Source organism: Gossypium hirsutum, chromosome A04, assembly GCF_007990345.1.
Source record: "Gossypium hirsutum isolate 1008001.06 chromosome A04, Gossypium_hirsutum_v2.1, whole genome shotgun sequence".
NCBI lineage: Eukaryota > Viridiplantae > Streptophyta > Magnoliopsida > Malvales > Malvaceae > Gossypium > Gossypium hirsutum.
Genome location: NC_053427.1, coordinates 88136530 through 88160523, shown reverse-complemented (window position 1 = coordinate 88160523; position 23994 = coordinate 88136530). Strand labels below are relative to the sequence as shown.

Sequence of the window (23994 nt, the reverse complement as noted above, 5' to 3'; positions counted from 1 at the left end):
TTAACCGACCGAAAATGATTCGGTCAGGTTTGTCGGTTTTCCACTTACATCTATTCGGTTTTGGTTCAGTTAAATCGATTTTTTATTTTTCTACACCGAATGATTTCTCACCCCTAATAAAATTAAAATATAATCCTCAATTATATAAATTTTTAAAAGAATACTCATAATAATGTAAACCAACTTCTTACACTCACCTTTGAATCCTGATATAAAAGGATATAGCTCAATTCTGACATTTTGAATTTTTTATAATTTGGTCTTAATTCGACTTTGGGTTAGTAAAAGAGTTTTCACAGTTTCGTATAAGACTTAGAAACAAAGGTAATTATCTGTAATTATTCCGTTAATGAATGTGATATCTTATAGTTCAAACCCGACAATCGAGTGGAGTATCAAAGTGTTACATTTAGTATATATATGAATAGAAGTAGTTGAACATTAAATTTAACTTTTTTATGATAATTTGTATGTGCAATAAAATGCAATATGAGTTATTAAATCTTTGTTATTAATTAATATATTATATTAAGCCATAAGCTAAGTGGGTGAGTTATAATTTTAAGTGAGGGATGAGATTGAATTTCTATAAACATGAAAGGTCTGAAAATAAGCATTTTATAATACCTATAATGTTATATCTAGGAGTGATTGAAATTCGAATTGATCAAAAAATTGAAAAATATTCAAAATTCAAAATTCAAAATATTCAAATTGAGTTGTTCAAATTTTCGAATCAATTTGAATAAATGAGTTGTTTTTCTGAGTTAAATAATCGAATAACTAAAATGACGTGGTTTGGATTTAGGATATAGTTTCAATTTCAATTTCTTCTCGACTATACTGAAAGAAATTTTTTTCTGCTAAATTTTCTGGGCATTTTTAAAAAACTAACTCAAGTACCAAATTATTTAAGGAAATGACCTAAAATTTACTGTGTTTTTGGATGACACCACCCCAAAATCCCACTCAATTATTAAATCAATGATTAGTTGAAAAAATAATTATTTTTTTTGTGTTGCCACTTGTTAAAGTGACACCCATATAAGTTTTTTTAAATATCGTATTTTCATGAGTATTTCTAGAGTAAAAAAAAAAAAAAATTTATTATTTTTTGGTGCTGCTTCCTTGGAGGCACCAAATTTTGAAAAAAGATTTTGGTTACAAGTTTATTATTGGCGGTCTAGGATTTTTTTTTGGTGCCGTCTCCTTTAATGGAAGCACCCAAAAAGTAAAAAAAAATACTATTGCCGCCATATCTAAAGTAGCCACCAAGGAAAAAAAATTATTGATTTGGGTGACTATACAAAAAGTGGCGGTATTGAATTTTTTTAAAAAAAATTATTGGTACCGCCACATCTAGAGCAAGGACTAATGAGATTTTTTTCACTGATTTTGGTGACTCCATGTGAAGTGATGACACCGAAAAATTTCAAAAAAAAATATTAGTACCACCACATTCAGAGTTAGCACAAAAAAAATTTCTTTAAAGAAAATTGGTGCCATTTTTAATAATTGAGTAATAATTGGGTTAGATTTTGAGTGACGCTACTTTAGAGAGATGTAACTCAAAAACACTATAAATTAGATCATTTTCCTAAATAATATGATACTTCAATTATTTTCATAAATTTTTAATATTATTGAGTTAATTTTCTAAAAAAAACTAACTTTTCTATCCACAAGATCCACATAAAGGTCTCCCTACCGTCATCCTCCTCCGATTCCAACAACGACAAGCGCTCTCACACACGTGCAGTCACTCTCAAGGTCATAACTTATCGCCTCTTCGGCATAGAGAAGCAGCCGAAAAACCTGCTCTTATCTCATTATATTATTCTTAACTCATTCCTTCTGATTTGCTGTATCTAATTCTTTTTTTGAGGAATTTGTGATTTGGGTATTTTACTAACCGAAGCAAATTTTGTTTTCTATACGTAAAGTGATTAATTATTATTATTTTCCCATTATTAAAGTGAGATTTGCTTTTGTTCTTTTTTTTTCCTTTTCTGTAGTTCATATCAATCCTTACACACACATATATATATATATGATGGTAGGAGTTCATCTCTAACTGGGATTCGATTCTACTCAACCAGTTTGAAAATTTTTTAAATTAAGTTTAATTAATAATATAAAATTTATCAATTCAATTAACTTTTTTTTCACTTGATGAAACAGTATTGATACTATGGGAAAAATGCGAGACGTGGCGGTGGTTAGTGAGGAGGACAAGGGATTCAAAACCGTTCTTCTTGGCATTTGCCACAATTTGTGGCGTCGTTTGGGTGTCATTGGCTATGGCGTCATGCAACTTACCAGCTCCCGCAACCCCCAGTTGGAGGCCCAGCGGCGCCAAAACGCCCGCCCCGAGTCCCTCGTAAGCACCCCACTTGATTCTTGACTTCCAACCATGGTTAATTCATCGATTCATTGAATGTTTTACATAATTTATATCATGATTCCCTGCTTGATTCGTTGAAGCTTCATAAACTAAGGGTTCCTACCTTATTATTAGATGATGGCGAAAGTGAACCAAGAGCGATTAGCGGAATACCTTGGAGAGCTCCAGTGGAAAGAGGACCCGAGTGATCGATAGTGTAGCTGCTTTGAGGGGGGAGACATTGACTGGGACTCCTTATCAGAGAATTCAGCCTGTTCCAAACCAAAACACCGAGAAGAAGAAGAAGAACAACAGCAACGGCAAGGCTTAGCCGTGTAGTTTGGTTGCACTAGTTAAAGTGGGTAAAAGTAATATGGAGGACCTTGTACTAAGAGTTAAATTATATTTTATCACCTCTACTTAGAAAAATGAGCAAATTAGTCCATCTACATTAGATCAAAGAGCAAATTGGTCATTCCGTTAAAAATTCTATTCATTTTTACTGTTAAAAATTAGTCCCTATATATCAACATGAGGCACACGTGGTCATGTGTCAATTTCTGGTTATTCAGTCAATTAAGCCAGTTTTTAACGGTACAAATGGATAAAAATTTTAATAGAAATGATTAATTTGTTCTTTGATTTAACATACATGGACTAATTTACTTATTTTTTAAGTAGAGGAGGTAAAATGCAATTTAACTTCTAACATAGGGGACTCTACGGAACTTTTACGATTAAAGTGAGTAGTTAAGACCTTAAACAAATCCGGGTTAATGTTTTTGAAATACTGTAAGGGTTCTTTGAGTACCCTGATTTATGTTTATGTTCGCTTCTTAATAACAAGGTTATTTGAAAAACATTAAGGACCAATCTGAAAATTAATATATAGTTTAGAGACCATTTTACAATAAAACCTAAATTCTATGGAAAATTACGAAACAACAAATGCCCGCATTATTTCATCGTTTTCAAATGTACCCATTTCTTCTTCTTTTAAGCTAATCCAAGCTTCGATCCCATCTCCATTTATAGGATCCATGAAAACAACTAGGTTCTTAAAAGTCAAGCCGGCCGAACCGACCCAAACCGGTTTTCCCCACCCGAAATCGGCTTCGTAAACTGGGAAATTACATAAACTCGTAACGTTGAACGTGATCATCTCGCCTTTCATGAAGCTTTCTATGCTCTCCCTCATAAATTCTAAGTGTCGCCCTAACCCATCTCGGAGTTGTTTTATGTACTCAGCGTCAATTTTCCGTATCGATTCTCCAATTTGGTTGACGAGGTTGCGGCAATCTTGTTGGGAATTCTTGGTCGGGATCGTCATTGCGATCCGGTACAAGTTCCCGAAACTATGGTCCGGTAGTGGCGGGTCGAATCGTTTACGTAAGTTCACTGCATGGACAATGGCATAGAAGTGGTTGTCTTCGCCTTCATGTGTGGCACTTGCTTGTGTTGTAGCAATAAAACGAGTCCATATGAAAGCTGATAAAGCTGCGATGCGCGAAGGGTACGTCGTGTCTCCGATGTTTGCTTTGATTTCTTGTATTTTCAAGGCGGTAAAAGCAAATCTTTTCGTCACAATTTTTTCAGTCGATATGCCGCTTCTTGGTTCGAACCCTAGTGTTGTCTTTGGGGGGAAGAGTTCAGCTGATACGAATTCGGGAAATGCTATTGAACTCGGAGGATCTCCACGACAAACAGTGGCCCAAGTTTTCAAAAATGTGAAAAAGGACAATGCGTCCGCGATTTTATGAGAAATACAAACTCCAATAGCGAACCCTCCGCAACTGAACACATTGAATTGAACCCCAAAGGGAACTTCATCGCCATCATCAAGCACAAAAGGAAGCAACTTGTTGAGTTCATCCGGCACGGGATTGTCTAAAACATCCGAAATTTTACATTGAACTCGAGTTTCCCCGAAAGGTACGCCTTCGTCGTTACAGTTTACGAACATGTTATCTTTAATCCGACCAGCAAGTGGATAGAAATAGGTTAAAACATCGGTCAAGGATTGTTTAAGGTAGTCGATGATCTTGATTTTGTCATCGGTTTTGATATTGCCTTCGGTGATAGTCAACCGATAGAATAGAATGAGAGGATTATAAACCGGAGGCGATATCTGATCAAGAAACGAGAGTCGGTAACAACGAAATTGATCAGAGGTCGGGCTTGATGGCTTGATAATCTCCTTGGACATTACTTCAACATTGAGCTTCATTTTTACACTAAGCTAAAATTTGTGAACAAAGCACATATACTTGTTGATGAAAATCCTGTTCCATACCTATATTTATAGTGATGTTAATGAGCCAGAAAAAAGTAACACATAATAATAAAATTAACCCTAAACCTTTACATCTTTATTCAAGATTAATTTAAAATTCAAAAAAATTAAATATCATAAAAAAAATTACAATTCTAAAATTTATATAAAAAGTAATTTTTGGAAATTATAATTTTTATTTTAAAAAAATAAATTATTTGTAGACGGGACATAAAGACAAAATAGAGTTACATTGATAACGAAAGGTTGAGAGTCAGTCTGCTCAAATAAAAGAGTAGAGGCCAAATTGAATAAAAATATAAAAAAATAAGGGATAATTTGTTATTATGCCAAAAAAATAGTTTTAAGAATTTGTATTTGATACATTTTAAGATGATTTAGGGCTAAAGAGATAAAAAAAAGGACCAAAATGATAAAAGAGGTAAATATTAGGGGCTAAATTTATATTATACCACTAGAAACTCTAACTTGTATTTTCAAAATATTTTTATATAAAAAGAAAAAGTCAAAAAGCTTGTGAGAGATGGTTAATTTTCTCACCAAACATAAGTATATAGACTTAAAATTTGTGCTTTCGTGCATCAAAATTAACCTTTTGATTCTTCAATTGCGTAGCAAATTTTTATTTTCCCAGAAAATCCTTGAATTTTCCATGTTTCTTTTTCATTTTCTTGGAAAACAAGGGATCGAATTGTAGATTATTATTTTCTATTTTTCTTTTCTTCAAGGAAAAGACATTGGACGCAATTGGATTATGCATTAATTGGATTAAATCGATTCAATTTACCAATCAAATAGATTAACTTTAGTTAATTAGATTTGTTAATTCAATTTTAAAATTAATTTGATTATATATGAAAATTAATATACGGGTTGTTCGGTCTTATTCATGTGCAAGGTTAGGAGAGAGCATGTAAGGACCCTGATCCCTCTAAAATAGAAAAATTGTGCTTTAATCTCTTTAAATTTTGAAAAAAATTATAATTTAATGAATGATAATTTTGTTTTTACCCCTCGTAAAATGATAAATTTATAATTTAGTCTTAAAACTTATAAATTTATAATCTTACGAGAAAAATAAAATTACATTTTTACTCTTATAAAAATTTATAATTTAATTTCAACCCCTAAAAAATCAATTTTTCCGATTTTATTTTTAAATAGTAGATAAATAATGTTTTAACCATTCTAACACTATAATGGGTTGAAAGGATTTTGTGCTGAGTATTCTCGAGAGCTTGTAAGACAGAGAATAAACGCCATAATTGGTGCATCTAAAAACCAATGCAAGGACGTGTGCAAAGGCTTTGACCCAAAATGGTAAAATTTATTCTGAAAGTCCCTTGAAAATTTATAAAAATATAAAATTGTCTTTTAACTCTTAAGAATTTATAAATTTATCCCTTGATATGGTCTGCCTCGCCATTTCATCTCTATCAAAGGCCGTTGTATAGTTTCATGGTGTCCAATTGCTCGTGTCATCTTTCAACTTGCCAAAGTTTGAGCAATTGTATTTGTTAATCATAGTTAACTTGAAGCCCTTTTGGAGTTTATATTTAGGCCCTTTTGGAGTTTATAAAATATTAAATTAGTAATGGTAAAATTATACTTTAACCCTCTTAAAAATGATAAAAAATTTGATTATTACTTTAAAAAATTTTCTACCCCAAATTTTTTTTTGACTTCACCCTATATTAAACTATAATTATATATAAATACGTATTATTTTATATTTTTTTAACATTGATCTTATTATAGATTATTATATCTACTTTTTTTAATACAATGCCTAAAACTAATCATAGTCCCTCTCCAACCTTTAAATAAGAGGATAATGTGTTTCAGTATACTTAAACCCACATCCTCCTATCCTAGCAACAACAACGATACCAATCTAATTAAAATGTGTATTATTTTGTTAAAAATATAAAAAAATATATATATATGGACACACAAATTATTTTGTTTTACTACTAAAACTACTTCAATAATCCAATTTACAAATAAAATATTGGATTTTGAAACGCATTGGGATTTTGTCAAAATCTATCACATACACGTATTCAATTTCATATCCATATATAAAGAGTTTTTCAGTAAGTTAGACATGTATTTTTTAACTTTAAATATCTCAATCAATGATCTTATTTCGTCACGTAATATTATTTTTTTTGTCCACGTTAGTCCTAGAATTTGGCAACCTTTTTCTAATTTATGACATAACACTCTGATATTGTACTACATCATTACTTAACAGTTTATGATTTTTAATTAAAAAATTGCTGAATTCATGAACTAATATGGATAAAAAAAATTTAAAGATTAATTTGAAAAAATACTAAATTCAAAGACTAAACCATAAGGGGATGTTCCCCACACAATCATACCAATTAGCTTGTCTACGTATAGGTTACAAATAGAGATGTTTACGGGTTAAATTAGACATACCTACATAGTTGTTTAAATTTGACTTAAAATATGAATTTCAAACTTTTCTAAACTCATTTATATTTATAAATGACTAATTAAAGTACAATCAAGTGATTAATTATTTCAAAGTAGTGAATAATTTTAAAATTTTAAAATACTTAATTATCCCTATTTTAATTTTTATATTTTCTTCATTTTATTTTAATTTTATTAAGTATGTGTCACTTAATTTGTATAAATAATTGTGTTTTTATACTTTTTTTACTATCGTTATATATATATTGTTTTATTAAAATTTTAAACACAATTTAACATATTTTAAGTCTGGATAGCGAGCTCCAAGCTACAATTCGACAATCTGTTTGGTGTTTTAGTATTCATGGATGAGTAAAAGAATATACTTTATATTCAAATCGATTTGATGATTAGTGTTAGAGATAAGACGATTCATGGTGTTCAAAGTTGTTTCATAAAAAAATGAACTGTAAAAAAGAATAAGAAGAAGAGCTTTCAATTGGTGCAGATATTACCAACGAAGAAGGCCATACAACAACGATTCTAACAACCTAGTGACTTAAATGAAAACTTTTGAAAAGTTTAATAACCAAAACGTAAATATACTAATAATTTAGTGACCTTAGTTGTAATTTCTCCTAAAAATAATATTTTCAAATGGGTCAGCCCGTTAAAAAGTTAGGGGTGGACGTTGTTAGGCTAACAATGTTGGCAGGCTAAAACGCAGCGTTTCAAGAAAGAACTCTCATGCGTGCGACCCAAAATTCTTTCAACCAGTTAAACGGTGAACCGCCACGTGTCTGGCGGATATTCATTCTTATATTTTCCTCAGAAATTCTCAGAACGTGGATAAGATCCCTTCCACAAGTGTAATCTCATCTCTTCCCTTCTCTTTATTTAGCATTTTACAACGAACAAAATAACAGTTTCATTTTCGAAAAGAATGGAGGTTGGAATGTCACTAAATGCACTTGTGAGGCTTCCTTTATCGAGTACTTCAAGAGCCCATCACGAACCTGTCGACGGGTTGGTGAAACACTCGCTATTCAGCTCCAGAACAACGCCGTTGCGGTTGCCGCAGCAGACCCGGAGACAGCAACATGGAGGAGGGATGTTGGTGGTTGAAGCTAAAGGGAAGAAAGGAATGGCGGCTCGTCAATTCCAAAGGCCTCCACCTCCTCCTTTGCCTAAGATTGAAGACGATGGCAACCCTCGGTTTGTTATCTTCATACGCATGGCAAATGTTTGTTTCTTTACCTTACTGAAAAAAGTTCAGTTTTCTATTTTTTGTGTTTTTTTTCCTTTCATGGATTCTTGAAGTTACTGTGTTATTATGTTATTGTGTGTTAGCAAATTGACAAGCTAGAGTAGATAGAACTATATAGTTGGTGCTAGGAGTAAACAAGATACTTATATTTACTTATTGAGGTTCAACTCTGTTCAATCATTATGGAGCTGACCTCAAGCTCAAGTAGCTCGAGCTGTTGAACTGGTCGAATTTCAGTATATTTGATATGACATGAATAGTTGAAGGGAATTCCCCGATAATACTTTATTTGAGTAGCTTATCAGTTTAATGCAGCTTTTTTCTATTCTTAATGAGTATCGGGAAACTACAAGTTAAACCTTTAAACACGAGTTCGAGTTTGAGCACTAATCATTGAGCTTGAAATCGAACATGAAAGTTTAGCTTTAAACATGGAACTCGATTGAGCTTCTGTTGAGTTTCAGGCTTCGAGTTTCAAGTCAAACTTGAGCTCAAGCTTCTTTTGGCTTGAGCTGTTGAACTGTTCGAATTCGAGTATACTAATACTTTATTTGTGTAGCTTATCAGCTTAGTCCTGCTTTTTTCTATGTTTAATGAGTATTGAGAAACTTCAGTTTTGAACATTTAAACATGAGTTCAGGTTAAAGCACTAATAATTGAGATTGAAATCGAGCGTGAGAGTTGAGCTTTAAATGTGGAACTCGATTGAGCTTCTGTTGAGTTTCAAGCTTTGATTTTCAAGTCAAACTTGAGCTCAAGCTTCTTAGGGCTTGGGCTGTTGAAGTGGTCAAATTCGAGTATACTAATACTTAATCTGAGTACCTTATCAGTTTAATCCAGCTTTTTTCTATATTTAACGATATTGAAAAACTTCAATGTAAACATTTAAACACTTAATTCTAGCTCCAGTACTAATAATTGAGCTTGAAATTGATCATGAGAGTTATGCTTTAAAAGTGGAACTCAATCGAGCTTCTGTTGAGTTTCAACTTTCAAGCTTTGAATTTCAAGTCAAACTTGATCTCGAGGTTAGCTTGGCTAGAATACACCCTTAGTTTCGGGCCAATATGGTTATGGTAAAATGATTTTATTTTAGCTTCTATGATAGTTGTAACTTGTAAGCCAGCTTTTGGTAGCTCAAAGTTTTAAACTCAAATTCGTTATGATCTGCCAATCACATTGTGCTTTGGCATTGATTATCCCGAGTCGGGACAAAAACAATCCAACGATATTTGTCTTGATGGTATGCATTGTTTTAATCTAAGTTATAGCATAGCTACATTTTTCTTGACAAGTGAGACTCTTTGTGCAGGTTAATCTTTGGTACCCACTTAGTCTTATAACTGGTGGCACCACTGCTAAAATCATGGTTGCAGCAAAGGACAATTTCCTCGGAAAATACATCTACAAAGATACAATTGCTAGAAATCTCGCAGCAGTTATTTACAGAGTAAATTCTCTCTACCCTAACATTATCTCTTAAGATCATTATTATTTACAAGAATTGGGAGTTGTTTAGTCTTTAGCTATCATTTTTTGGTTTCATTTGGAGTACTTGCCTTCTATACACTCTGTTGCTTTTATAATTTCGAATTTTAGATGGTTTTCTTTAGTTTTTTCGGGGCTAATGAATTTATTCTACTTTCTACAGTACTTTATAGGAACGGAGAATGCTATTATGTGTTGTGATCTTTAACTCTTTCAAGACAATTGCTATGCTTTTTTCGAATGTGTAGATAATGATATCCACTGTCACAAATGAAGACACAGTGTTACTGCAGTATAAGTAAAGATTACTAAACTCGGGTTGAGAATGTTAGTATTAAAAAAATGTCATAGACTCATTGAGCCTGAACTTACAGGTTTTTCAAAAGTTCTAATTTTGGCCATTGTATTTGGCTACGCTGTAGGAAAAAGAACTTAGTTCAGGGCGGAGCCCGTGTGGTTGGCAGGCCCCACACCCCCCCCCCAAAAAAAAAAAGGAAAAATTTCTCTTTTAACCCTTTATAATTCATAAAATTTTAAATTAGTAATGGGAAAAGTTTGGCTCTCCAAAAATGATAAAAATAAAAAACTATAAAGATATAGGCTATTAAAATGGTGAAATTGCATTCTTACTATCGTAAAAATATACAACTTAATTTCCCCCCCCCTCAAAAAAAAAATTTATTTTTGGCTTTGCCCCTAACTTAGTTTCACACCTTGATTTTTATGCTGAGCAACGAGCATTTATTTCAGATTTGAAGTTTTTCTCATGTTAATGTTAATAGAATTCCAGCCAGTTTTAGCAGTAACGAATAACATGTATAAACTATGTTACTTGGATTAGGGTGTGATTGTGGAGAACAGGTATATATCTGACATGAATATATTCAATTTTTCCAAGATTTCCTTTTTTATGGAGAGTTCTTGGAGGATCATAATTCTATATGCATGTTTAGATATACATCAGAAATGAAAAATGAAAACTCGAAGCACCGTAGCACTGTAGCAGATGCATGTTTCATTTTACTTACCAAATATAACTTTCACATTTTGACTTTTTCTTAGTTAATTACTTTGCATTATTTTCAATCCAAGTTCTCAGGTTTTATTGATTACCTGCTCTTTTTTGCAAATAGGATGAGAAGGAGATACAAAAGACAGCATTTAAACAATTCCGAGTTTTGCAATCTGCTACTGAGTTCAGATATGGCTACAAACTTGTTGTAATGTTCCTTTTCCTTTGTCTTATACCTTATAAGATTTAGTTCAGATTTGGTTTCTCACTTTATTATCTTCAACTATGTTACTTGGACTTGAACGTAAATGTCAGATACATATATGTATCTAACACAGATATGTTTTTTTTTTTTTTTTTGTTTGTAAGTTTCCATGTATTTGGAGCATCTTTGGAAGGCCAAATTCTCATACTCATGGATACTTGAACAAAAATGAAGAGTTGGAGTAGCATAGATTGTGAAAACTATTTGTTTGTGCCTCCTTATGATGAATATATTCATCTAGCTACTCTGACTCTTTATTTTTCTTAAGGGTAAACCATACTAGCAGTCATTCAATTGTTAGTAAATTTCTTTTTTGGTCACCCAACCATTCAATTTTGTCTGTTTTGGTCACCTAGCGCTGGCAGCTTTTAAATTGGAATAATAACATCTTTAACCCTTAACAGTTATACATTATGTCAATTTACTTTTGATTCTAAAAATTCTAACCCTCAACATTTGCATGTTGTTTAATTTGAGTGACCAAAAACGACAATTGAATAGTTGGGTGATCATTTTTTTATTTTTCATAATTAGGTGACAAAAAAATATACTAATAATTAGGTGACTACTAGTATAGTTTACCTTTTTCTTAAAATACATATGTTCGGTACCAATGTCGGACACATATCTGGACATTGGTAGGAGGATACGACCTTCTAGAAACATGCCAAATACTTGAAAAGAATTGAACATACCCATGCCTCACACTCAAGTCCGAGTAACATAGTAATTCACTGCTTCATTTTCTTGATCGTGTTGAAAATGTGCAGGAAAACGGTAATGTGAAAGCTGCACTTTCTACCAATGATGTTATTGAGGTAAGCATATGAATTCCTTTTGGATCTATTGTATCATAATGATACTCCATGTAGGTGGCAGCCTATCCATGACCTGTTCAGGCTGTGGCTTGATTTGTTTTATCCTCTTACCCAAACCGGTCTGACAGCTCGTTTAACTGTCAAACAAGAATTAAATATTTGAAAATATTTATATATTTTATAATTAAATGTTCATGTCTGACATTCATATCCAATGCATATCAGTCATGGATGTGGAGGGTGAAAGTATTATGGAGGTTCTTATACTAAAAATCGGATTACACTTAATAATAAAAATGGCTGAAATTTTTAACAAAAATGACTAATTTTGCTCTTTGATATAATGTATAGGGATTAATTTTTCCATTTTTAGAGTTAAGGGGACAAAATGCAATTTAGTTCCTAATACAAGGGCTTCTTAGAGATATGATTCTCCAAAGATAACTCAAACTACATGGAAATTTTCAAAATGAAAATTTAAACAATCTCGTATTAGAAACATACTAATGTCTGACACTTGCTGATTCCGAGTGAGATAGCCCTTATCTACTTCTAACATATATATTTATGTTCCAAATGGAATTCAGCTTCCAACGCAAGACCAGCTTAAAACAGTCGTTGATAAAGTGAAAGACTTCTTTGGTGATGCAAAAGAGTCTTTTGGGAAGATAACATCACTAAGTTCTGCCACACCTGAATCAGAGGAAAAATCTACAGAAAAGGCCTAGTAAGTTTTCTCCACATTAGTACTTGGTATTAATCTTGCTTATGATTTCATTACCATTCTTATTGACCATGTTGTTTCGGATCTGTTCTTTTTTTTTTTTTGGTGAAGTTTCCATGTTTGATATCAATGTCCAACACATTTTCAGACTATGGGTATTTAGGTGCGTTCGACATGGATTTATATTTATTGGGTTAAATCACTATTTGGGATCTGAACTTGGCAATAATCTCTTTCACTAGGGCTTGAACTATTTTCTGGTCTAAGTTTGTCTTTGAACTTGGTAATTGTTCTCATATTGGGGCTTAAACTAGATAATTGTTTTTAAACTGGGGTCTGACCTTTTTTGTGTTCAAGTTAGTCCCTGAACTTTATGCTTGTTCTCACATTGGGGTTTGAATAAGCAAAATGATTAGGTCCCAATGTGGGAACAATTGTTAAGTTCAGGGACCAATTTGGACAAAAAGAATTTAGGCTCAAATGTGGGAACAGTTGTCTAGTTCAGGTACTAACTTGGACTAAAAAGAGTTCAGGTCCTAATGTTGGGAATAATTGTCAAGTTCAGTGACTAACTTGGACAAAAAAAAATTCAAACCTAAAATGGGATAAGTTGCCAAGTACAAGTCTCAAAAAGTGATTTATTAAAAAAGTTTTTTTATGCATTTGAAAGGTCATATTCTCATACTCTTAGAATTTACTCATGTTCGAATGCGTTGGACATTGAGTGTCGCTGCACATAGATACATCAAAGCAAAATGAGAAGTCATATCAAAATAAATTACGAGGATATGATATTTAAAAATACCCTCCAAAGAATATTCGTATTTGACATTCACACATTAATTTTTCTTGGAATCTTTGTTATTATATCTTGCACTTGATTCATTTAGGGGTTTGAATGATTTTTTATCGAACTTTTTATTTTCACTTACTAGGGTTGAAGGTTGAGGAAAAGCTAGCCATTGGATTTGGATGCTTCATGTTTCAAAGCAAAAGTGATATTAACACCCAAAATTTCTGCTCCAAAGTTTTGTTCATGATTTTATATATGCTGTTTTTTTATGGTGCACAATTCTTAACTTCAGAAGTGCCCAATAGTTTATTTTGCACATATTTTATGTATTTGTAGTGAATTACCACTATATATGGAATGAAATATCTAGTGGCCCATTCAGAACATTACATTGTGAGAGGTTCTTTTTTAGGGAGGTCCATACCCAATTTACAAAACATTAATTCAAAATTTTTAAATTCAAATTTTATTTTTATTGTTGAAAGTTTTCAATAGAATTAAAATATAAATATAAATTTCGAATAAATAGAATTAAATTATTATACGATAATCAAGTATTAAGATGTCTAAATTAGACCTGTTTATGAGTCGGTTTGGATCAAGTTTTATTTAAATTTTAGGCCTGTTTAGTTTGAAGAATGGGCTTAAAATTTTGTTCATTTTTAGTCTAGCTAAAAATGCTAAATTTGGGTTTGGTTTGTTCCATTTAGGTCATTTAGGTTATTATTTTTATGTTATTTTTTGTATAAAAATTTCAAAAATACAATGCATTAAAAATACTAAAAATATAAAATAAAAATTTTTTCAACAAATTAAAAATAAATTTTTAAAAAATATTTATACTTAAATAATATTAATATAAGTGTAATTTGATGAGTAAATGTCTTTAAAATAATAATAAAATTAACAATAAAATAAAAATTAAAATAATAAGTAACATAACAAAATGTTTGCAAAAAAGTGAAAAAACAATAAGAAAATAGTAGTAATATAGTAAAAAAATAATGTCTTTTTGCTAATTTAGCCGGGCTTGAGTAAAAATACATTACCTGATGTTTGGTCTATTTTTTAAATAAATTTTATATTTTTATCTGAATTTATTTTTTGACTCTATAATTTTATTTAAATTCTCTCACTTTTGAACAGATTTAAAAACAAATTATCACCGTATAAATGGAGTAAGAAATGAAAAAAATTGAGACAAAATCAATACATGGTGAGACTTTGAAACTTTGAAATCCATGTATTAGCTTCAATATAATTAAAAATTAAGAAAAATATTTTTTCATAAAAAAGTTCTGGACATACTTTCCCTTTGATGATAACCAGTCAAAACCTTATCCAACGTGCGATTTCTGGAGAAATCTAGAAATATGAAACCCATTCCACCCTCCAAATCTTTCTCCAGAAGTTTCCGCTCTTCTCTTTAAAAATGGATTGAAATTATGATTGAAGCTCAAGTTTTCTCGCGTAATTTCTCCTCCAACCAAACAAAGCCCAAAAGAGAAAGTAAAACAGCCACACTTTCCAAGTGAAAATGGCTCAAGCTTTTTCAAATCTAAGCTTCTCTGTCCCTTTTCCTTCATCGAATAGAGCCAGCAGCAATGCTTGTCGTCTTCTTCCCCGGAGATGTTTCGGTTGTAAGAGAAACAGCATCACGGCCATGGCGGCAGCGGGGGAGGGCAGAGACAACCTAGATCACTTGCAGAGAGTTACTAAACAAGATCGTAGCTCCCAATATAACAGGAAAAGGGTTGGCCCTGTTGCACCGGTAGGTATGTTAGCTCTGAGTTTTGATTTAAAATTCGATTTGAATTAAAATTAAACAAAAAATCATGAAAAATCAAATTCAATTTCACTGCTTGAGTTTTTCGAAATTATTGTTTGTATAATAATTTTTTTTAAATAAAATATTTATTTTAATATAATAAAAATAAAAACTAATAAAAATCATATTAAAAATTAATTTTAGGTTTGAGTTTCCCCAATTGATAGTAGTAATTTACTTTTATTCAAACTATTGATATATTTTTATTATTATTTTATTTTTATTAAAATTAAGAATTTTTAATACTAATTAAAAATTATTAAAATTTTAATTTCTTAATCGAAATCTAATAATTTATGAGCACTAATTTATTTTACTGATTTTTTTTCTTATGATACAAAATCAGGCTTATGGGACAGGTTCCCAACAGCAAGAACGGTACAACAAATGATGGAAACAATGGAGAGAATAATGGAAGACCCTTTCGCATACTCCGGCACTTGGCCATCGCCATTACCGACCGAAACCGACGGCTACAGCCGAGGCCGAACACCGTGGGAGATCAAAGAAGGAAACGGTGAGTACAAAATGCGGTTCGACATGCCGGGGATGACCAGAGACGACGTTAAAGTTTGGGTAGAAGATAAAATGTTGGTCGTAAAAGCCGAGAAAAAGTTGAATAAGAAGAACGCTAATGGCGGAATTGGCCGTGGCGGCGAATACGAAGATGATGAATGGTCCGCAAAAAGCTATGGGAAATATAGTAGTAGGATTGCATTGCCTGAAAATGTTGTGTTTGAGAAAATTACAGCTGAGGTAAAAGATGGGGTCCTGTATATAAATATCCCAAAAGGTGATAATAACGGTAGGGTTCTAGATATTAATGTAGAATGATTTTATAAATATAATTTTTCACAATTAGATTTATTTTAGTATTTATTTTTTTATTTTTGTATTTAAATTTAGTAATTAAAAACTTAAAAAATATATAAATTTGATGATGTGGCACATCATTATTTAAAAATTAAAAAAATTATATAATTTTTTAAGTGATAATATAGTCTAATCTTTGAATGTTATATTTAATGTTTTAATAATTAAATTAATGATTAAATAGATTAAATTATCAATTTTTAATTAAATCAGTTTGATCGTTGGACTAATAATAGTTAAATAAATAATTAAAATTCATTAAAGATAAAATTTTTTATTAAATCAATTCAATTTGTTCGATTGTTGATTTTTGTCTCGATTTTTTTTATTTTTATCAACTTCAAGTAGTTTTTGAGGTAATTGATTCAACTCTTTTATTTAGACTATTATATCGATTAGTTGTCAATTTGTCCCATCTGGTCTTGTTTTAGTAATACCGATAAAATAATTAAATCTTGACAAAATTTAAATTTAGGGACTAAAAGGGATAAAAAATACAAATACCAAAATAAACTCATATTCAAGAGGTAAAATTTATATTATCCTAAATTATTTTAGGTTTATAAAATTTTAGGCATGACGAGATTCAAAATTATATCTTTAAAAATACAAAAATTAATAAAAAATATTTTTTATGTAATAATAAATCTGGATAAATGATTGTTTAAATAGATCTAAATTCGGATAATAATTTACTCAGGTTCATTCTATAGATATAAATGTTAAATACAAATATAAAATTAATAAAACAGAACCAATTTAAAAAAAAAATTATCATTAATTTGGATTTTAAAAAAAAAAATTCGATTCAAATTATATTGATTAATTTATCAAACTAATTATATTTTTAATTCAACCCAACAGTCGAATCCAGCTTTTATATAATCATGATATATATAAATGATGAAATACACTTTAAAAAACAATAAAAGAATGAAAATAACATAAAAAAGCAAGCAATATATTGATTCATATATACGGTGTATAAATATTATACACTATATAAGTATAATTTATATATATAGTTGATTGATTCTTTAACTCAGTTGGTATCAGGTTCAGTTCTGATGAAGGTGTGGCCGTCCAGGGCCTAAGGTTGAAAGAGGTTCAAAATACTGTTTTCTAGTTTTTAAGAGTCCCCAAAAAATTAGCTTTTAAGGGCTCAAAATTTTTTTTACCAACTTTTAAGGGGCCTAAAAAAATTTTTTTCTAACTTTTAAGGAACCTAAAACCTCATTTTATTATTTTGCTTAGGGCCCAAAAGTGTCAAAAATAGGCTGGTTGGCGTTGGCATTGTTGCCAGTGCAGAAAGACGTATATTCAAGTGTAATGAAACATATTATCCTCTTATTTAAGGGTTTGAGAAGGATTATTGATAGTTTTAAACATTATATCAGAACATAAAAAGATTAAAAATTGTAATAGTACACTCGTAAATCAATATATTTATATATATACGAACAAGTATATAAGCATATAATCTTTTGCTTGGTGTAAAAGTATAACAAAATTGACACACCGCAGAATCTTAACTTACAACCTTGGATTCATTGTTTTCTAACAATCTAAGTAAACAATTATATGCTCGAAATTACCATATATTTTATTTACATATAAATAAATATAATTGAGGTATATTTGTATGTATGTATATTACAAGTGCGAAGTTAGGAAATTGTTGTAGGGACCAAAAATGAACAAAAAAATTAAGGAGTAAAATATAATTTTACCATTATATTAACTTGTGATTTTCTAAAAATTGAAATGAGTACATAAAGAATTTTTCATTTTTGGGCTAAAATCACTGTCTAACCCCTTCCTTCACGCCTGGTATAATATATTAATTTTTTTTTTAATATCGAAAAATTTAAAATGACACATTCATCAAATATGATATTAACTTAAAAACATAACAAATTCATTTCGAGAAAGATTCCATAGAATATGTAAATATAATCCTCTAAAAACCTTTTAAATACACGAAAAAATTTTAAAAAATTAAATATATTCATGTCAAGTACAAACTATAATTTGAATACTCAAACCCGAACTCGAGTGCAAATAACATAATAGGACTTCATTGATAAGGCATAAGTTTCAATGTGATAATTATATAGCTCTCTATTTTTTCGATTATAACACTCAGGTTCCAAAAAACAACTGAGTTGAATGCCAATAATACCCTTTTATTTTTAAATTTTCATATATTTCATCCTCTATATAAATATTTCAGGTTGCTCTATATAGACTAACCTGCTTGCTTGTTCCGAAACCCTCGAGACCCAAGATCGGTATCTAAGAACTATATACAGCAGCCGTTGAATAGACCGTCGAGAAAGTTCCGATCAAGAAGCTCGGACCTCTTCCCTCCTACCGGATTGTATGTACAATGGGCGGACGATGGCATTTTTTTACGTTTTCGATGGTTCGATACGGTTTCCGCTTCGTAGTTAGATCATGTAATCGGATACATATGGTTGTGTCTCGGGCATTACGAGAGGAAGCTTTTCGATGTAGATGTATAGGCGACACAAGTTCTCTTTCGCGAGCGTAACCATGTCGATTACGTCGTTGCAACTCGTTAGTACCCAAAGATCTTTCGAACTCACTCTCTTTAAACTACCACGGCAAAAAGGGCACGATTGCGAACGTCTGTTCCTGCTAGTCTGATTTACCCGTAAGTAATCCCGAAATGGAACGAACTCGAATTAGCTAAAGTGGGAGAAACCGGGGAATACCATTCGTGGAAGCAATTAATGCACAAGGCGTGACCACAATTAGGAAGAACCATTTTCGTACAATTCTCCATGCATATGCCGCATTCGTCGTCTCTCTCTGAATCTTTATCGGGAATCCTCTTGTGGTCTTCAAGTTTCTTCCGGCTCGAAACTTCCATGCATCGGCCTTTCTTATTATCTTCCGATTCGATAAATTCGTCTCCGAGTTGTCTTAGCAAAGGATAAATAACAGCTGCAAATGGTGTTCCAATAAGTACATTGAAAAATTAAGCTGCTTAAAATATGCTAGAAGCCCATATACTTTTATTTTTAAGAATTTAGTCATTCTACTTTTCGGATTTCAAAATTCAAGTTCAACTGTTAACACTATTAAAATTTTTTTATTAAATTCAAGTTCATTACATTATAATTTTTTTAATTACATGACTACTAAGTGAGTATTTTTTTTAATTTCAAAATGTTACATCAACAAATTTAATAAAAAACTTTATCTGTGTCAACAACAGGACCTAAATTTTGAAATATGAAAAGTAGAAGAACTAAATTCCTAAAAATAAAAGTTCAATGACTAAATTTTAAATTTATAAAAAGTATAAGTACTTATAGCATATGTTAACCAATTAACTAAAAAGGAGAAAACAGCTGAGTAAAAGCATACCATAAAATTCCCTTATAGTTGCTTTTTTATCTTTGGAGGATAAAACTGGCATTCCATCAACATATGCCTAGCAAATTACACAAATAGAAAAAAACCCGATTTAATCAACCAATCTCATATTTTAATCGACTAACCGACCGGCTTAGGTCTTAAATCGATCTAAACTGAATTGACATAACATCGGTTGGTTATGTCTGTTAAACCCATTTTCTCGGTTTAGTTAGAAAATGGACCAAATGACTTAATTGACCAATCTCATATTTTAATCGAGTAACTGATTGACTCAAGTCTTGATCGATTTAACCAAACCAACTTAATATTGGTCATTTCTTTTTTCTTTTTAAAAATCTTAATTTCGAGATTTTAAAACTTTTACAGAAGCTTTATTGTCCTCTGTATTTTTAGTATTACTTTACTTTTAATTTTTACTTTTAAAAGTTATCAAACAACATTCTATTTATTTAATTTTTTTAAATTTAGTTACATAAGATTTAACGTGTCATTTAACAGTTAAGTTAACGACTTTAATAATGAAAAGACCTGATTGATATAAATCGATAGTTTAATTGGAATTTAGAGATCAATGTAGTATGTGAACAATAGTTTAAGGATGTCTAGTGTAATTAACTCATAAAAACACTACTATAAGTCAGTTTAGGTTAAATATATACTATAAGTCGATTAAGCCAGTTGCTTGGGTTATGAAGAACCGTAACCGCTTACGAAACCAAGTTAACTACCACAACCAACTTAACCAAACCATCTCGACCCATGGCTATCTATTGCTCACCCCTAACCATACCATCGTCTAACGGTTTCGTAAAACACGAATATTTCAAGAAAAACGAAGAATTTCGTAAAAACTCACCTTGTATACAAGGATGTGGAGAAGGCCTAAATAACTAGGAAGGGTATCTGTACAACTATAATCCATCCATTCAATCAAAAACAAGATGAAAGGTGCAAAAGGACTATAAGATAGTCTCATTTGGTAGCAATTCCCACCATAATCTCTTGGTAGAGCAGCTGCCCTGCAAATTTCAACCCCACAAAAAAATCTCAATCAAATTAAAATTCAAAAAACCCTAATTATAAGGGGTGAATCTTGAAAAAAAATTTATCGGGGAAATTATAATTATTTTGTGAAATTAAAGTGTAATTTTATCTTGCATTAATGTATGATTTCATCACTTTTGAGGGGACTAAAAGACAATTTTGTATATAGTAACTTGTGATTTCATAACTTTTTTTTTTTGGAGAGTTAAAAGTGTAATTTTATACATAGTAACTTTTAATTTTGTTATTTATTAGGGACTAAAAGACAATTTTTTTCTATTTGAGGGGGTCAAGGCACCTGTCTGCCCCCTTTAAATTTCATCTAGTCCTAAACGGTCATTTTACTTTGATCAAATTAAGGTTTCATCAAAATTAAATAATCGTCAAATTAAAATAGAAAACTAAATTCCAAAATTAAGTATAATAGAAGGACTAAAATCATAATTTGTCCTTTTCATTTCCATTGGAACAATCAAACAGTTCAGAAAAATCTATATAAATATTTTAACCAAATTAGTTAATTACGACTAAACAGTTCATAATTCTCCTTTGGTCAAATTATGTTTTAGTCCACATATTTTAATACAGCATCATTTGGTCCTTGTAATTTTTTTTTTCTAGACGTCAATTCTAAGTCGTCCCGGGTATTTTAAGAAAAATCAAAGTCAAACATTTTAACAATAAGAGTTAACTCAGTATCAATTATCTGGAATAATTAATTAATATTATTATAAAATTAAAGGACTAAATTATGTCAAATTAAAATACAGAACTAAATTCCAAATTTGAGTATAATAGAAGGACTACAATCATAATATGACCTTTTCATTTCCGGTGGAAAAATCAACTAGTTCAGAGAAATCCATGTAAATATTTTAACCAAAATAGTTAATTGCGTCAACTATTTCGACTAGTAAATTACCAAATTCCAGTTTAAATTCCAATTTTGAGCATAACAAAAGGACCAAAATCACAATTTGACCCTTTTCTTTTCTAATGAAAAAGGAAATCAAAAGAGTTCATAAAAGAAACCCAATCTCCAGAAAAACAAGAACTGATATAAAAACGAGTCCATTGATAAATAAACATGAAGCAATTAAGCAAACCAAACCAATGAAAATCAAATGCCCAGAAACAGAAAATGTCAGAACAAAGCAAGAATGAAAATGGGTTCTAAAAGAAAATCATATTCATGAACCATAAAATTTATAAAAATTACAAAAAAAAAAGAGAAGAGAACTTACAAGCTATTAGCATGCTGTATATCAGCTTCAAGAGCTTTAAGAGATTCTCTAAAAGAAGACTTATTGGCCTGATTTTGCAACATTTTTTTTATGTTTAGCACAAAAAGAAGGATGATGGAAAAAAAAAACACACAAAAGCGATGGGGTCTTAATGGGGTTTGAAGGGAATAATGGAATTTGGTGGACTTTTTAAAAAGGAAAGGAAGAGAGAGATTGCTTAGTGATGAAACCTTTTGATATTTGAAGAAAAAGAAAGGGATATATCTTGTTTTATGTACCGAAAAATCCTTTCTTTGCCTTCATTATTTTCCTTAATTGCAAACTTTTGGGGGAGGTCTTTCCCATTTATGGTGTGTTAGCCAAGCTTGACCTTTGCCTAGTTGGGATCCTTTGGACGTGGACAAAGACATAGGTAGAGGTACGGGTACGGTCGGTGTTGTCCCCAATTGGGTTGGGTGAAAAAGTTTTGAGTTGAAGAGTATTATTTTATTAAAATTTTAAATCAGAGTCAAGTGAAATTATTTAATTTAATTTAAAAATTAAGCATGTCAAATTAAAATTTTGATACAGTATAATTAGTTACATATTAGAGCACATAAATTTAGAATTATATATATTTGAAAAAATTTTTAAAGTTATTTTAATACGATAAAATTGAATAATTTATTTATTTATTCAGTCCCAAAAATATTATTTTAAGAAATTTTAAAAATTTTAACTTTTTTTATATTTTATTTAGAATTTTTTAAAAATATAATTTTTTAAATTTTTATAAATATTTTTAATTTTAAATATTATTTTTAATTATTTTGTAATTTTTCATAAGAGAGTCCAATTTGCTCATTTTCAAAATTGACAGAGACCAAAGGGGTATCTTCACCAATCTGTTATTCGATTTGTAAAGTTTAATTCGACTTAAACTCAAAACTCGAATTATTTATTCAAGCTAACTCGAATTACTCGAAATTTGAAAAAAAAATCAAGTTTTGCTCACCTTTAAGTAGAGGTGTCTATGATGGGGTTAGATTATAAATATCATAAATACTTTATCTAAATTTAGATTATATAATAAATATATTTATGCATGAGGACGTGGATTCATGTGTACTTAAGTGAGTTTTATCCTTCTATTTAAAGGTTGGAAGAAAGTTATGAGTAGTTTTAAGTTTTGTATATAAAAATAAATAAATAGTTTTACTAAAAGTTTATGTAAGAGATGAATTAAGCTTTTTGTTAAAGTGGAGGAAAAGTGTCAATAAAAATCAAATTGCACATTGCCTCGTTTATTAAAAAAAGAGTAAATTAATTCTCTAGAATAGATTAAAGAGTAAATTAATTTTTTCCGTAAAAAATTTGGCATGACTAACAAAATAACCACATAGTGATATATGATATGGCGCGTGTACTTCATGCTAATATATTGTGACCATTTTTTAATGGTAGAAATTGATGGAAATTTTATTTAATTTGCTCTTTGATAAAATGTAAAATCACTAAGTTGCATTTGTTCTAGTAGAAAAGGAAAAATACAATCTAACAACTAGTATAATGGTCTTTATAGTAAAACTCGAATTGTTCAATGGATTTCAAATTGATCAGCTCTAAATTGAGTGGACTTTAAAAAAAAAGGATGTACGCGGAGCAAATAGATTTTGTCTTTTGGACAGTAGATACGGGAGAGTTAAGGTAATTACTTACCTCATCCACTATATCATTTACCATTTTATCTCTCTATATATATATAACATGTCATAGAAAATTGATATAATTTCATGTTTAAATATTTTTTAAAGAATTATATTTAAATATTTACTTATTTTTAAAAATATTGAAAATATAAAATATAGGTAGTAAAAATTAAATTGAAACGGAGGAGGGTGGATGGAAATGGAGATGGATGCATCCAACATTTGTGTGGTAGTGGTTTTCAAAAATACAAATCCATAGTTGAGCAAGGCGGGTGGTGGAGTAGAGTGTGCAATTGTAAAGCAGTGATGCATTTAGCGTTAACTGCCCTTGCTAGGGGTGTGCATAATTCGGGTAAAACCGAAAAAATTCGGTTAACCGACCGAATTCGGTTAATCGGTCGGTTAACCGAATTTTTTCGGT

The 23994-nt window shown here is 30.6% G+C and overlaps 4 protein-coding genes and 1 pseudogene across 6 annotated transcripts; 3 read left to right on the top strand and 2 right to left on the bottom strand.

Annotated features, from left to right (window-relative positions):
* Positions 1-14: 14 nt before the first annotated feature.
* Positions 15-2921, top strand: LOC107933350 (uncharacterized; annotated as a pseudogene).
* Positions 2922-3317: 396 nt separating this feature from the next.
* LOC107933348 (stemmadenine O-acetyltransferase) lies at positions 3318-4606 on the bottom strand. Its single transcript, XM_016865533.2, has one exon. The coding sequence runs from the start codon at positions 4587-4589 to the stop codon at positions 3318-3320; it is 1272 nt and encodes a 423-aa protein (XP_016721022.2). The 5' UTR covers positions 4590-4606.
* A 3325-nt stretch (positions 4607-7931) lies between these two features.
* Positions 7932-13874, top strand: LOC107933319 (protein HHL1, chloroplastic). Of its 3 annotated transcripts, none has more exons than XM_016865505.2 (6): positions 7932-8364; positions 9701-9838; positions 11010-11096; positions 11924-11971; positions 12559-12698; positions 13631-13874. In XM_016865505.2, coding segments are annotated over exons 1-6 (714 nt in total). In that variant the 5' UTR covers positions 7932-8064; the 3' UTR covers positions 13632-13874. The 3 variants fall into 3 exon arrangements, with proteins under 3 accessions (XP_016720994.1, XP_040967643.1, XP_016720995.1); XM_041111709.1 differs by lacking the exon at positions 13631-13874 and adding an exon at positions 12807-12859 and having other exon boundaries at positions 7936-8364; XM_016865506.2 differs by lacking the exon at positions 13631-13874 and having other exon boundaries at positions 7936-8364; positions 12559-12699.
* Positions 13875-14668: 794 nt separating this feature from the next.
* Positions 14669-16183, top strand: LOC107933331 (small heat shock protein, chloroplastic). The gene is made up of 2 exons (XM_016865515.2): positions 14669-15263; positions 15663-16183. Exons 1-2 carry the CDS (start codon positions 15026-15028, stop codon positions 16148-16150), a joined length of 726 nt encoding a protein of 241 aa, XP_016721004.1. The 5' UTR covers positions 14669-15025; the 3' UTR covers positions 16151-16183.
* Positions 16184-18245: 2062 nt separating this feature from the next.
* Positions 18246-22228, bottom strand: LOC107933335 (E3 ubiquitin-protein ligase AIRP2). The gene is made up of 5 exons (XM_016865523.2): positions 21886-22228; positions 20454-20616; positions 19586-19652; positions 18928-19159; positions 18246-18847 (listed from the first exon to the last, which is right to left on the bottom strand). Exons 1-5 carry the CDS (start codon positions 21966-21968, stop codon positions 18640-18642), a joined length of 753 nt encoding a protein of 250 aa, XP_016721012.1. The 5' UTR covers positions 21969-22228; the 3' UTR covers positions 18246-18639.
* Between the last annotated feature and the right edge of the window lie 1766 nt (positions 22229-23994).